This window comes from Oncorhynchus gorbuscha, linkage group LG19, assembly GCF_021184085.1.
Source record: "Oncorhynchus gorbuscha isolate QuinsamMale2020 ecotype Even-year linkage group LG19, OgorEven_v1.0, whole genome shotgun sequence".
NCBI classification, from domain to species: Eukaryota; Metazoa; Chordata; class Actinopteri; order Salmoniformes; family Salmonidae; genus Oncorhynchus; species Oncorhynchus gorbuscha.
Genome location: NC_060191.1, coordinates 9,707,789 through 9,724,398, shown reverse-complemented (window position 1 = coordinate 9,724,398; position 16,610 = coordinate 9,707,789). Strand labels below are relative to the sequence as shown.

Genomic DNA, 16,610 nt, shown 5'->3' with positions numbered 1-16,610 from the left:
GTTACTTCTGTTTAAACAGGCAACATGCACATCCAGAAAGGCTTTTCAGAAAGTTACATTTTGGATCAATCGGATCAATCAAATCACATGATTATCTTCTCTGCTGAAAAAAGTTGTCCTGTAAAAAAAACAATTTCTAAATGCAGCTTATCTTTGTGTGGACCAATAGAGGAGGATTAGGCAGGGAACATAAGGCTTTGACACTAAAGTTGACATGGTTTCCCCCCGTGTGTGTCATCGTTGCTCTTTCTGTCTCGGAAAGCCGTTGGCCGTTGGGCAGATATGCAAAAACAGGCGTTCGGGGTGAAGGAGTAGGGGTGAAAGGGAAACCACTGGACCATTCAGATGGTTAAGTGTCCCTCTCACCCCCCCACCCACTCTCTTAGTAAAATTGAAGAAATATCCGGCATAGTCCAGAACGAATGATTGGTCCAGACTCTCCATACTACAGTATGTCTTCTCAACACAATGGAGGTTCATTTATAGGGCCAATGCAGATGTTTTTATATCAATATCAAATCATTTCTGGGTAACAATGAGATACCTTACTGTAATAGTTTTCAATTCAAATGGTCAAAAAGAATATACAAGATTTCTCAAACAAGAATTTAGCTAAGACTGTCTGGGAGTGGTCTGAGTAGGGAGAGGAAAAATAGCTGTTATTTGCAGAGAAGTTTGGAACTCTCGTTGTGATTGATCTATTAAGTAATTTACCACCTGGTGATGTCACCAGCCAAGCCGAAACTCCACCCATGCGAAAACCTGCCTTTTAGGTCCTGTGTTGATTGTATTTTCAACCAGCAAATATCAGGAAATAACACTGATCAAATTTATTCACACTTTTACAGTGTTAGTTTCATCAGCTATATAATATGATACAAAATATAGGAAAACTGAATTGTGACTGAAATGGTCCTTTAATCAACATAAATATCTTTGAAAAACAGAGCCTTACATTTCCACGCTTCACTACTGTATAACGTACTACTAAAGATGCTGCATGCATTGTAAAGAGTGCAAGGTCTGACCATTGACCCCACAGTAGAAGCCTACATGCCTATATCATTAATGATAATAGTTTTCACATTATCCATCTCACACGCACATGAAATGCTGCACCATCAGGCTAATGCATGTGCTATTTCAGGTAGACAGGTTGTAGTTGGGTTCTATGTTGTTACAACATCTCCGGCCTCTCTGGCGTTCAACATCCTGTCAAAGCTAAACAAAGTGCAAATGGTTCTCTGAGCACTGTACTTCAGCCCATTACAACATTTCAGTAACCTGCGACTGTGATGTGGGTGGGAAAAAATGAATAAATGTTTGTGCCTTTTAGGATAAGATCAGAAATATGATTAAAGGGATTACTCTGGCATAACCTGTGCATAGCTACATTTCAAACTGTCAGTCTCAGCCTAACACATTATTTTGAAACGAGATAATCAACCAAGATCAATAGTATAGCCAGTTCAACTCTGTATACTGTAGTAACCAATCATATCTCACTGGTGCTCCCATGACAGACCAATCAGGGCCAGATGAGGTTAAGAGGAGGGACTGAGAAGAGAGAAGAGGTAACCACCCTTTCCCTTACCTAAACGGACACCCAGCCAACCCTGTCATTCAACAGCCAGGCCACAATGCGTGTAGGGTCGACACTCTCCACAGTGGGTGGGTTGAGTCACTGGTGAACTGGTGAGTCTCTCCATCACACTGAACACCTCTGCTTTACTACACTTTCCGTCCCTGCATGGTCTCCATTTTTTTATCTCTCTCTCTCTTTCTCTAAATCTTTCTCTTCACTATCTCCTCTCTGTTGATCCTGTCATCTAGCTGGTGTCTCTGTGGTTTTTAGCTTCAAAAGGTTCCTCACATGCAACTCCAGCCTTTACATATGAATAGAGGAGAGGCCCTCTGGTTTTTCATGTGTTGTCAGAGGATGTTGAAGGTATGTCAGTGCACACTAGGTTTTCCCCTTAGCTTTATAGGCTATTGAGGACATGTAGATTTGCTTGTGGTAATATTGAGGCCTGCATACTGTAGGCCTAATGTCTGTCTGTAGCCCGCTACTGTATGTGTGATATTCAGTAATCATATCGCCATCAGTACCTGATTTCTGATGGTACTGTCCTGTATGCGTATAACCAGGGAAGATCTACTCATTCAACTTTGTGGATCGATTAGTTTGTATGGATGATTGCATTGATGGTGGATCAAGCTGTTGTTAATAAAGGTTCTGCATGTAACATTTCTACCTGCAATAGTCCTAGATGTCAATAATAATAATAATGCATTTTACTTCTGTAAACGCATGTCAGTCGTGATTCAAATTATTGGCACCCTGATAAAGATTAGCAAAAAATACTGAATAAAATAAATACAAGCTATGCTGCGAAGATTTTAAAATGATAGTATTTTTACTAATACAATTGCTCAGAAAAATATATTTTGTTTAACAACTAATATTTTATTTCTCAAAAAGATAGGGGTCATAATGATTGGCACCCCTGTTTTGAATACTCCGGTACCCTCCCTTTGTGAGGACAACGGCTCCGAGTGCTTTTCTCAAATGTTAGGAGAGATTGGAGAACACATTGGGAGGTATCTTAGACTACTCCTCCATACGGAATCTTTCCAGATAATTGACATCCTTTGTCTGTGCTTATGGCCCTCTTCAATTCAAACCACAGGTCCGGAGACAGAGATGGTCATTGCAATATGTTGATTTTGTGGTCAATTAACCATTTCTATGTGGAATGTTATGTGTGCTTGGAGTTACTGTGCCATGGCCAGATGACATGAAAGTAGACATGTCTGGCCACGCAAGAAGGATGTGATAAACAGAAAAGAACTGCATACCTACTGTAAAATATGGAGGTGGATCTTTGATGTTATGGGTCTATTTTGCTTCCACTGGTCCTGGGGCCCTTGTTAAGGTCAATGGCATCATGACATTTACCCAGAACCAGGACATTTTAGACTAAATCCAGGTTGCATCTGACAGGAGGTTGGAACCTGGCCAGAAGTGGATCTTCCAGCAAGACAATAACTCCCATCGCACATCAAATTCCACAAAGAAATGGTTAATTGACCACAAAATCAGCATTTTTCAATGGCTCTCTCAGTCTCTGGACTTGAACCCCTTTGAAAACCTGTGGTTTGAATTGAAGAGGGAACTCACTCCATTAGCACAGATGGAAGGATTTCAATGATCTGGAAAGATTCTGTATGTTGGAGTTGTCTAAGATTCATCCCAATGTGTTCTCCAATCTCATAAAACATTTCAGAAAGAGGCTCAGTGCCGTTATCCTCACAAAGGCAGGGTGCACAAAGGGAGGGTGCTGGATTATTTAAAACCGAGGTGTCAATAATTGTGACCCCTATCTTTTTAAGAAGAAAAAAAGTATTGTTCAACAAAATCTCTTTCTGTGAGCAAAATTGTATTAGTAGAAAAAAATTGGATTTCCCCTTTTTTCAGCATACAATATAGCTTAGTATTTGTATTATGTATTTTGTACAGTATTTTCTGCTCATCTTTATCAATAATTTCTGTCGTGACTTGATGTCCTACTGGTGGAAATAATATAATATAATTTTTTTAAATGCACTCATACAATTCTCTAATATACAGTGAATAGTCAAATTAATGTCAGTAAAGATGTTCTACAAATGTTCACCCTATAAAGTATTACTGTACCAATACAAATAGGGATGAAATGATGCTGGAATACATTGTACGATAACTGCTAATCTGCAGTTTCACTTACGCATGAACTTCATTGTCATTTTCGAGAAGGGTGTTCAATGTAATTTAATTCAATTAACTTAAAGCAGTTGCTTCTCAACAATAAGAAATTCAAACATGTGATTGTGTGATCCCTCATGTTGCATACAGAAAGTTTAGCAACAACATTTAAATCCGAATATGATGATTTCTATGATCTGTTGTGTCCCCACCACCAATAACCAGCATTATTGAGCCTTGAATGATTGGCCTTTGTATGTTTGTGTCTTGGCAAGGATAATGTATTGCACATTTGTGGACAATGTGAATCCATCATCTGGTGCATAAATACGATAGGGGATAGGGGGGGGGGTGGTATATGGTCAATATACCACAGCTAAGGGCTGTTCTTAGGCACGACGCAACACAGAGCCGTGGTATATGGCAGCCCCCCGCACCTTTCTGATTCAGACGTTGGGTTAAATGTCAAAGACACATTTCAGTTGAATGCATTCAGTTGTACCACTGACTAGGTATCCCCCTTTCCCTTTATTGGCCATACACCATAAACCCCTGAGGTGCCTTATTGCTATTATAAACTGGTTACAAACATAATTAGAACAGTCAAAATAAATGTTTTGTCATACCTGTGGTATTCGGTCTCATATACCATGGCTTTCAGCCAATCAGCATTCAGGGCTCGAACTACCCAGTTTATAATATGATATAATCTATAATAATACAGAGGCCATTACAGAGGCCAAACAGAGGCATCATATAACAGTTGTCCATGGCCATCAGTATACTCTAGTTGTTAGTTTTAGTTTTTGTATTTTCACTCTGGGGTCTATAGACCCATTCAGCAAACAAATCACATTTTGTGTGTTTAGTAAGCAAATAAAGGAATTTATTACTTAAAATATTGAGTTCATACTTTTGAGAGTGGAACTGACACTTTGTTTGACTATGTGTGTGTTGTAAAGAGATTAAGCATCCATTACAGTAACGATGATATTAAATTGCTGCCATTTCAGTACCGGTATGTCTACTTTCGATCTTATCGACTGTCGCCGTCTGCGGATAGAAATAGAGTTACTGTACTGAGCAGAGGTTACTGTGCCAAAGTGCTCCATGGGACAGTTCTCTCAGAGACAGGTCAGCTGGAGGGGCAGAATAGAGGATACACAACCACACATCACACACATAACTGACCACTTGGATTTCTTAAGGAAGGGGGTTTTAATGAGTTCAAAAATAAAGTAAGTTTTAACCTGTTTTGCAGTGGTTTAAGTAAAATACTTTAAAGTACTACTTGAGTAGATTTTTTCAGTATCTGTACTTTACTATTTATATTTATTACTTTTACTTTTACTCCACTACATTCCTTAAGACAATATGTACGTTTTACTCCCATACATTTTCTCTGACACAGAAAAGTACTCATTATATTTCGAATGCTCAGGCAGGACAGCTACAGTGGGGCAAAAAAGTATTTAGTCAGCCACCAATTGTGCAAGTTCTCCCACTTAAAAAGATGAGAGAAGCCTGTAATTTTCATCATAGGTACACTTCAACTATGACAGACAAAATGAGAAAAAAAAATCCAGAAAATCACATTGTAGGATTTTTAATGAATTTATTTGCAAATTATGGTGGAAAATAAGTATTTGGTCACCTACAAACAAGCAATATTTCTGGCTCTCACAGACCTGTAACTTCTTCTTTAAGAGGCTCCTCTGTTCTCTACTCGTTACCTGTATTAATGGCACCTGTTTGAACTTGTTATCAGTATAAAAGACAGCTGTCCACAACCTCAAACAGTCACACTCCAAACTCCACTATGGCCAAGACCAATGAGCTGTCAAAGGACACCAGAAACAAAATTGTAGACCTGCACCAGGCTGGGAAGACTGAATCTGCAATAGGTAAGCAGCTTGGTTTAAAGAAATCAACTGTGGGAGCAATTATTAGAAAATGGAAGACATACAAGACTACTGATAATCTCCACGCAAGATCTCACCCCGTGGGGTCAAAATGATCACAAGAACGGTGAGCAAAAATCCCAGAACCACACAGGGGGACCTAGTGAATGACCTGCAGAGAGCTGGGACCAAAGTAACAAAGCCTACCATCAGCAAGGGCATTGAAGATGAAACGTGGCTGGGTCTTTCAACATGACAATGATCCCAAACACACCACCCGGGCAACGAAGGAGTGGCTTCGTAAGAAGCATTTTGAGGTCCCGGAGTGGCCCAGCCAGTCTCCAGATCTCTACCCCATAGAAAAAGCATTTTGTTGTACTTTTTACGTATAACAATTTAGTACTTTTTCCACCATTGTAATTAAGTACATTTAAAACCAGATACTTTTAGACTTTTACTCAAGTAGTATTTTACTGGATGACTTTCACGTTTACTTTAGTCATTTTCTATTAAGGTATCTTTACTTTTACCAAAGTATGACAATTGAGTACTTTTTCCACCACTGCTGTTTAGTAGGATTGTGCACAATATAGCCCAGAACTGCGGTTAATCCACTTTTCGACACAATCCTGTCATATCAAGACTGCATGTTCCAATAGCACAATGTGATTTATACCTCATACAGCACACTGTTACAACTGTAGATGCCTATCTAAACCAAATGACAGTACACTATAGGTTGTTGTTGATCAAACAAACTTGTCGTCTGTCTGTGAAGCCTGTGTGTACTGGCATTAGTCATAGTGTCATATTCTGAGGAGGTTTGTGGCTTCTGAGCGTATAGCTGAGAGATTCATTTCGAAGCTGACATGAAACATAACATTTCCACACGTCAACCAGACATACAGCCTCCGCCACTTATTTTTACTACAGAGGTCAGATATAAGATGTGCTAAAAACATCTGTGAAATATGCTGTACTTCATCAACCACAGAAATGAAATAGACATTTTAAGCCACAGATTGCCACGCAAGGACTTCAGGGGAAATGGACTTAAAGATAATATCATAAATGGATATAATTTATTACAACATGTTCTTGAGATTAATTTCACTTCATGCTGCAGACTATGAAATGCCACTCAATATTTATTGATATGTAACATGGTCGACATGTCAATTGCTCCTGTAATGTTGAACTTTTTAAGTCATTCTTAAATTGTGTCAGTCCCTTTCGGGTTATGAATTTCCAAAACCCTAGTAACCAACAGCACGTTATCAACCGAACCTAAGTCAGCAGGTGATATGATCTGCCCTCTGAGTTTCCATCCCCCTCTTCTCTCACCCCTGATAGCTTGAAAACATCCTAAACGTCTGGCATCGATGGAAAAACACTAAGAACCAGGCGTGGGATATAATCTATTTATCACAACCGCAATCTCTGCAATTTACCTATTTATACAAATACATTTTCCAACTTGCTATCTGCTATTTTTATTTCTCAGAAACATTACAAAAAATGATCATGGTCTCCTTTTTCCTATAGGTTGAATGGCGTTGTCTCAAACGGTTTCCAAACCATCTCCTATCCACCTGCCAATCTTCTCTTCCCATCACTCCTCCCTTCCTCCTCCATACCTCTAAGATGATCCGAGTTCACAACACCCAGTACTCCCTCTTCCTGCGCCAGGCAGATGTCCTGCGTCGCTCGGGGACGCTGTGTGATGCTGTTATCTCAGTGGAGAGCCATGTGTTCAGGGCCCATCGGCTGGTGCTGGCCTGCGCTAGCAAAACCCTGGAGCATCAGCTCACCCTGCAGGCTGCATACTCAGACCAGCACGATCGCCTCGACCAACCTCACCACTGTAGTCTGGAGCTCCTCTCTCCACACACCTTCCAGCAGGTCCTGGACTTTGCCTACACCGAGACCCTGGAGGTCCCTGTGGATGATCTGCCCCAGCTTCTGAGGGCCGCCAAGCTCCTGGAGATGCATTCCCTGGAGGAGCAGTGTCGCAGCCAGCTGAAGAGAAATCGGGGGTGCTTGACGAGAGAGAGAAGAGAGTTGAGAGAAATAAGAGAAGTGAGAGGAACGAAAGAAACTGGAGAAATGACAGAAACAAGACTTCAGATAACAGAGGAGAGAGATGAGAAAGAATCCCTGAAAGGAAGTCACATTCCAGAAGATGGGGATCCCCAGACAATTCCCTCCATTGATCTGGAGCCCCAGAGCAGCCCATTCACTGAGGACCCCACTCTTCCTGACACTGACAACTCCTCTGGTTCATCACCACCACAGAGAAAAAGGCCAAAGCCACTCACACCCACACTAGTGGCCACCACACCGCCTCCATCCAGAGACAGTGTCATCGCCACCACTGCTGCCACCATCCAACCCCCTCCTCCTCCCCCAGCGTCGAGGGTCATGTGGCACCAAGTCAACACTCTGAGGAGGATGGCCTTGAACTATAACGACATCCTAGCAGCCAGTTCCTCTTCCCTTCACCCCTCACAGCACCTGGTGACATATCCCTTCCACCTCTCCTCTCCCCACATGTACCCCCTGCTAACGTCCTCATGCCCGCCCCAGGTCCACAGCGCCGTCCTGGGCTACCCGGGCATCCTGCATCCATACCACCACCCCCTGGTCTCTGGGTCTCGGGAGCTGGGAGACATCCTGAAGCAAGGTCTGCTGGGAAAAAGAGACTCGATGGATAAAGTGTTGATAGGTGGAGCACTAGGGGAAGGGCAAAGGTAAGACCTCTCTGGAGGGGTTTTATACTACAGACGTTTTGGTCTTCATTCTTCTCCTTCTTTCCCTGTTCTCATGTCTACAATATTGTTCAGAATCCCCCTAATTTCCTTACATTAAGTAGCACATATCGACACAGCTATCTGACTCATTGTCGTTTGGGTGGATCTGAGTGAATGTTCTTTCCTGCAAGCAGAGTTTCCGCTGTCTCCAGTTAACCCTCTCCTGTCTGTCATATTGACATGATGTATATTATGGATGTAGATGGTCATTCATATTAGCTGTGTCCAAACCACAGAACAGCTGCTGAAGTCATGTTATGTGGTCTGTCCCTTGATGGTGGCATTACACTGTCTCGTTTCTGGTTTTACAGTGAAGCTACTTCCTCTTTTCTAATGCAGAGACATGATGTACAGTATGGTGTAATTGAAAGGCTCTACAAATCAGTTTTCTGCATAGTATCTAAAGGGGAGCCCACTTAATTACTCTCCTCCCTTGCAAATATCAACCATGAAAGACATTCAGATCCACTACGGATCAGTTACAAGCTGTTTCAGTCCTGTTCTTAAACAATGTCTGCCTATTTTTTTTATTTAACTTTTATTTAATCAGGGGAGTCCATTGAGTCCTGAGGACAACAAATTTAACACGAACATTCCAATAAAACAATATATATAAAGAAATGCAGTTCACAATTTGGTATAAGGTCCCCGTAATACACATTGCACACACATACACACACACACACACGCATAACATGATACATACTGCACTCCCTTAGATACCACCTTGACGCCTAGGTCAGAAATAACATGTGGCTCACATCAGAGTACTACAAAGTACTACAGAATGAGTGTAAGCACTCTTAAAACTGTGTTTATGTGATCCTGTTTCAGTGTTGAAACAATCGGTCGTCAACATCTCTCTGACTTCCTCCTCCCTCCCGTTGTTGATCTCTGAGGTTTATCTGATATCTGTGTCCATTTAATTTAGGTAGCGTAGGAAACCATCTAGCAGACTTTGTAGCAGATTTGTCACTTTTGTTTATTTGGGGGATTTTAGAGCCACAAAGAGCGTTACCACTCCTCCATTAATCTCTGAAAAATCATTCACCTATGGTTTTTCAGTCGAGCTAACAACGTGCGTCAGATGCTGTGGAAAGTCCCTTTTCTATGTGACACTAAACATACAGTATATTTGTAACGCCTGGCCTCTTCCTCAGAACCCCAGCCTACGACAGTTGGGTACTTACATTTGACATCAATAGACAGGTACATATTGTTATGCAGGTGAATGAGGACCCAAAAGCGACTTGGCGAAAACAGAGTCTTTAATCCAGTTTAAGGAAATAGCAATACTCCTAGACAAATCGGAGCGGTAAATAAAGCATAGAAAACAATTCCACTCGTAATCACGAGAACTGACCGGAGACTCGATAATAAACTGCAGGTTGCCTCGGGAAGGCACTTGACCGTAGCAGACTCAGACACCTGCTCACCACGCAGCATCTGAGGGAAACACGACACGACAGGGCAATACAAAGACACAGCACGGTGAACAATATACAAGGATCCGACAGGACAGAAACGGAAAACAAGGGGAGAAATAGGGACTCTAATCAGGGGAAAAGATAGGGAACAGGTGTGGGAAGACTAAATGATTGATTAGGGGAATAGGAACAGCTGGGAGCAGGAACGGAACGATAGAGAGAAGAGAGAGAGAGGGGGAGAGGGAGAGAGAAAAAGGGGAACGAACCTAAAAAGACCAGCAGGGGGAAAACGAACAGAAGGAAAAGCAAAATGACAAGACAATATAAGACAAAACATGACACATATAGCCTGGAGTTGGAGAGGCCGGGGAGAAGGACAGGATGTCTAAAGGTGGTGTGCAAATCAATCTGCTTTGGCATGACACTCATTGCAACACATCAACTGGGTTATCTAATAGTGGCTCGGTGACCACCATGCTCGTGTGTTTGCCTTACAACAGTTACGTTGACTCTTGTCCTTGAAATAAGGTTTTATTTTGAACCTGTCTTCTATGGGGCCAGATACTCCCAGGAGCATCCAGGAAGAACCCAGGACTGTCAGCACTGCAGCAAGGTCCCCCTGGGCAGCTCATGGCTCCAGGCCTCAAGCACCAACCCCTCAGGTACTGTAATGTCACAACATCCACTCAGTGCTTTTTCACTAGACCTCTAACAGGGGTACATTGCAAAAAGCATCATCTCAAAATGTGAATAATGTATTGGAGCTGTACAGAACTAAGACGTGATTGTATTCTTAATATTCTAATGGATACATGGCAGTGACATTTCTAACAAAGTGTGACCCTTAACCTCTATCGTCATAGGGACAGAGCATATAGGAAACATGAGAGAGAGAGAAGAGTGCCTGAGGGAGAACGAGAGAGAAAGAGAGTGAGAGAGAAAGAGTGGGGGAAGAGAGAAAGAGTGAGAGAGAAAGAGCGTGTGAGAGAGAGAGAGAAAAAGAGAGAGAGAGATACAGAAAGACAGACAGAATGAGTGAGTGTGTTGTGGCTTTGTGCTGGCGGTGCAGCAGTGCGGTAAGCTGGCAGAACAAACAGTACGTTCTGCAATGTTCTGGTGGTTTTGATACAGTGCCAAAGGGAAAAAAAGCTTACATCTTTTTTTCACTCTATGTAGGGTGGTCAAATTATCCTCACATCTTTACAGTCTGTGTTTGTGTGATGGGGTTAGCACTGTCACTCACTCATTACAGTACGACTGAGAGACCGTATTCATGTGACTCAAGATTATCTCCACTGATTGTCTCCACCAAATTGAATGGACAGCCAAGAGTAACAGATTAAGTTGAATAATGAGTGTTTCACTGACTTCAACTGGTCACTTTTATCAGACTTGATCATTTTAGTCCCTATAAGTGAGATACTTATCAAACTTAGACGTCAGAGGTTTGTGCTTTCTAAGTGAGAGGCCAAGGAAGATTTGGACAGGAAGCTAATTGAGAACAGGCTGAATTGTAGTGAGAGAGGAGTGAACACTTTATTGTGGTCTTGGTCCTTGCTCTCCCCCACCTCTCTCGCTCCCTCTCTCACCCCCCCCCCCCCTCCTGTATGTGTTCAACAGAGCCCCATAGTAACTGTGTAAAACAGTATCACCAACTGACACCAAAGGGCTAGAGAGCTGACAGCTGTACTTCAGAATCACACCTCGGTCAGATTATAGAGAAATGCAAAGGTACACGATGAGAGGAAACCAAGGTTCTTCTTGTCAATTTGAACCTCGTGAAAGGATGTGGTGTATTTATAGAACTATCTCTGGTAAAAGGAGGTCTTAGTTATCATTATCTAGGTGTGTGCCAATTACAATTATGCTTCATAACAGTTGTATAATACCATTTCATACAATACCCCCTGTAATATAAAAAAAAGTCATCTTTGATCTTATCTTCACAAATGATGACAACAAAAAATGTTGAGCGAAGAAGGTTGCTGCTATGACAACAGTGAGCCTTTACAGTCATGAGTGTGACCCCTGTCCTACAGAAAATCAATCTGCATGCAATGTGGCTGAGCTCACATCACCCTTTAGTGCTATTAGTAGGTCATCACTCTGGCCTGACACTATTGTTTAACCGGGTAATGGCCACCAATGATTGTGCTGATAAATATAGACGTGTGAGAAAACAATTAACCCATACGCTCAATTATACAGGCTGCAATGGGGAGCACAGGGGGAACATCAGGGGAAGAAACGCATTACAGAATAGAAATGGAGCTAAGCTAGGTTTATTAATACTGATGTTCATTGGATGGTTCTGTCTGTATACACAATGTACATTCATGTAAAGTTAACTATAACTAATTATAAGTTACTCATCACAAAATACTAAATGAAAAAAAGGAATTTATATGACATGGAATGATTACAATTCTACCCCCACCCCCTCTTGTTGCTCTCTCCTCCCCAGGCTCAGGTGAGACTTCTCTGGGGTGTAAGTACTGTGATCGTAGCTTCAGGGTGGAGAGGTCACTGCCGTCCCACCGGCGAGATCAGGGAGGAGAGAAGCCCTACCAGTGTAAACGCTGCTCCAAGAGGTTCAGTCTCAAACACCAACTGGATACACACCATCGGGTACACACAGGTATTATATCCCCCTGTGTGTGTGGGGGGGGGGTGTTTCAATTTGTCAGTCATTGTGTATGTGCTTGCCTGCTCACTCTCAATGTCAACCCCAGGAGAGAAGCCGTTTGAGTGCCGTCTGTGTGGCCAGCGGTCAAGGGACTACTCAGCCATGATCAAGCACCTGCGGACCCACGGCGGGGCCACACCCTACCAGTGTACTGTCTGCCTGGAGTTCTGTAGCAGCCTGGCTGCCATGCAGAAACACCTGAAGAACCACCCGCTGCAGGACTTCCCCCCAGACTGGACCATCAGCAGCACCTACCTGTACACATGCCATACCTGAGCTAGCTTGAAGGCAAATGTAATGTCAACATTTTACTGCCAAACATCTCAGGGAAACTAACTCATAGAATGTAATGTACATACATGGTAACAAGACACCAGTTACCGTAGCATTTATCCATGTACTCCAAAAGTGCATGGAGTACGTCAATGCATATTTCCACCACTAGAGGGACACTGGGTCTCAGAAAAGAATGTACAACATGTCTAGCACCAGCAGCATTATCATTATCAAGCACAGTATTATTCCCATTCTATCATGGCTGCAGCTGAAGTCAGTCACTTCCAAGAGACAAGGAAAGGAAACATCAAGACGATTTAGAGGCAGCAAAAAATGTGTCCTTGTTTCATATGAATGTTTCCATCCATGTTTGGCCGTTATCTCTCTCAGGACGACTTGGGGCAATTGTTTTGTTCTCAAGTTCTTGATTTTCATTTAGCCATATGTGTTTAGTACATTTAGATCTTGTTCGATTCATATTTGCAGCGCCTATAGAGTCTGCACCTCCTGGAATTTTGCATTACAAAGTGGGATAGAAAAATATTTTATACATTTTTTAAAACCATTAATACTCCCTAATGTCAAAGTGAAAAGAAAATTCTACACATTTTTGCAAATGAATAACAATGAAATAACTAAAACATAGTAGCTGCAGAAGTAATAGCCTAAATGAAGTAAAACGTGTCTTAACAAATCACATAAGTTATATGGACTCCCTCTGTGTGAAATAATAGGGCTTGACATGATTTTGGAACGACTACCCCTTGCTCTGTCCTCCATACATACAACATATGTAAGGTCCCTCAGCCAAGTGTTGAATTGGAAGCACAGATTAAACTACAAAGACCAGGGAGATTTTTGAAAGCCTCATAAAGATGACCAGTGATTGGAAGATGGGTAACAATAACAAATCAGACATTGAATATATCTTTAAGCATGGTCAAATGAATAATTATGCTGTGGATTACGTATTAAACCACCCGGACACATCAAAGATGCAGTCGTCCATCTGAGCTGCAGGACATTAAGGAAACTGCTTAGGGATGTTATTGTGAGGCCATTGGGGATTTTAAAACAACTACAGAGTTCAATGGCTGTGATGGGAGAAGACTGAGGATGGATCAACAACATTGTAATGACTCCACAATAATGACCTAAATGACAGAGTGAAAAGAAGAATATAAATATACAGAATATAAATAATCCAAAACACGTATAAAGGCACTAAAGTAATACTGCAACAACTAAAACATGGCAAAGGAATACACTTTTTTGGCCTAAATGCAAAGCCTTATGTACTTATCTAATCAAGGTATATTGGTGTCTTCCACTTTGATATTACAGAGTATTTTGTGGAGGCCGTTGACCAAAAAATACAATTAAATCCATTTTCATCCCACTTTGTAACACAATATAATGTGAATAAATCCAAGGGGTGTGTAGCCGTTCTATAGGCACTGTCTATTTGCTTTAGCCCGTTGCTATTTTAATGATAGTATTGATATAATAAATGTACTCATTTGGCAGATGGCCTGTTTTTCTATTGAATGTAGATCCTCACACAGTCACACCCAACAACAACAAAAAACAGTAGCCTGTCAAACCTTTATGACGATTGATTTGTTTTGGCATACATTACACAGCAGCTGGCATGCAGAGTGGATTTGTCATTATTATCTCTTCAGAGAATAAATGTTTTAAATAAATATTTATTTATTTTTGACAAGTTGTCTGTGTCGGTGTTCCACCATTTTACTTATAGTACTTTTTAGATAAAACTATAATCTCATTATTAAACAATATCTAACAGCTTATTAATCTGGTCCAAACAATCCTCATAATTTATCTGAACGATTTACCTGAAAAGATATCTGAAAAGCAGTATTCACTAATGCAGCACTTTAAACAATCAACGCGGTCAGTCTTAAATAAACGAATGTTCTACATTTAAAATTACAGTTGCTTATTATTTTAAATTACAATATCTTAGGCGAATATAATCAGTTAATGTGGAGGCCTGAGAGCATCTGATATCACAGAGTAGTGATCTGATCCTGGCTCCCATCACACTCGTTCACTTCACCCGTTCCTCTTGGATGTTGTCTATAGTGAAGCCCCCACCGTGTGACGGCCGCTTCTCCTTCTCCTCCCTTTGCCCTCTTCTCCGTCTCTCTCTCGCCGCCCCGTCAACACAGTTCTCCGAGTCGTCGCTGGCCTTGGAGGGTGCGAAGAGCGTACCCTCCACCAGGACGTTAAACTGCTTGGTCTCGCGGGCGCTGCAGTGGGGTGGAGTGGAGGTCCACCCGGAAGGAGCCCTTCTCTAGGGTCATGCATGGCTCACATCGTGCCCCCTACTCTATCAATTCAATTTAAGGGCTTTATTGGTATGGGAAACATATGTTAACATTTGCATAGAGAGTGAAATATATAAACAAAAATCTATGTCTCTACAGGAGATATTCGCTGAGCACATCATACATGGTAGAGGAATACAGTCAGTCAATTCAGTCACGGCATCTGGAAATATTTAGCAAACAAGCTACTGAATAAAAAAAATAAAAAAATAAAAAATAAAAACAATAATAATAATTTGAACTACATTTTTCCAATTACTCTATTCTGCCACAAGAGGGCACTATGAGCCAAAACCTGCATATGTTACGGTTGTTCATAATAACCAATAATCTCTTTGTAACCACTGCTCCTTAAATTCTACTGTATGTTCTAAACCGCGCTCCCTTTCCGACGCATAGACCAAACACCTGAAATTATTGATTGCCCATCTGATTGACCTAATTAAATTAGATACGCATGGTCAATTGTTGTATGGTTACTTCGGGAATATTTACTCATCATAGCCATAAACGGTGAGGAATTTATTATAAAATGGTTATCATAACAATTGCAGAATAAATAATACACAATACATATCACAATATGACATGATAGTATTATGTTTATAAATGAAATATTGTCTACTCGAGAAAATGTTAAATAACAGACGTAGCCTACAAATGACAATGGAAAAGGTGAACCTCTGTTCTACTTAAACTGTGCTTCGGAATGGATCGCATAGAGCAAAATACTTCAACTAGCTTATCTATTTACTACTGTGAAGTGGATCCAATTAAATAAGAGATTAAGCCTACTTGTTGTAGGCTTATAAGGTTTTCAGGCAGAACATTTGCAGAACATTTGAGGAATTTATTCTGCAACATCATGGAAATCAAATAATAGGGCAATAGATGCCCAATTCTAATTATTTTAGAATGGAAAGATAAAATACATAGAATATCGCTGTTCTCACGAACGGCAGATGGTTTCATCTTGTTATTAAAGCGTAATTAGCTTCATGTTCTTTTTAGGAATAAGAGTGTCATTATATTTTCACCATTTCACAAGGCTCGGCTATTGCATTTGGCTTCTTGCAATGCAATACTTCAACCATTAGAAACCGTGCTTACACATGGTCTAAAGTTTGCGGGAAGATAAGCACATTCTCACATCAAGTTGAGTAAAATGTTATAAATGGCAACTTTTGCGTGAAAACTGTTGCATGGCATATTTTGTGCATATGCAATGTTTATAAATGAGGCCCCTGGTCACTTCAACACTGTGTTAAGTACCCCCACAGTGCTCACTCAACACATCAGCCACAATTAAAAGGGAAAGACACCCATATCTCTGTTGCCTGCAGTTATGCCAAATGTCTCCCTTTTTTTATTGGTTGCATTTTGGGCATTTCCTGATCCAGAGACTCTCTTT

The 16,610-nt window shown here is 41.2% G+C and overlaps 1 protein-coding gene across 1 annotated transcript; it reads left to right on the top strand.

The window, feature by feature from the left end:
* The first annotated feature begins 1,631 nt into the window (after window positions 1-1,631).
* On the top strand, window positions 1,632-14,581 carry LOC124005838 (zinc finger and BTB domain-containing protein 16-like). The gene is made up of 5 exons (XM_046315448.1): window positions 1,632-1,695; window positions 7,192-8,396; window positions 10,445-10,545; window positions 12,348-12,521; window positions 12,616-14,581. Exons 2-5 carry the CDS (start codon window positions 7,291-7,293, stop codon window positions 12,843-12,845), a joined length of 1,611 nt encoding a protein of 536 aa, XP_046171404.1. The 5' UTR covers window positions 1,632-1,695; window positions 7,192-7,290; the 3' UTR covers window positions 12,846-14,581.
* Window positions 14,582-16,610: the final 2,029 nt, after the last annotated feature.

Coding starts and splice junctions, on each gene's coding strand:
- LOC124005838 (XM_046315448.1), top strand. CDS start 7,291: ATGATCCGAGTTCACAACACCCAGTACTCCCTCTTCCTGCGCCAGGCA. Junction 8,397..10,444: donor GCACTAGGGGAAGGGCAAAG/GTAAGACCTCTC, acceptor CTATGGGGCCAG/ATACTCCCAGGAGCATCCAG. Junction 10,546..12,347: donor CTCAAGCACCAACCCCTCAG/GTACTGTAATGT, acceptor TCTCCTCCCCAG/GCTCAGGTGAGACTTCTCTG.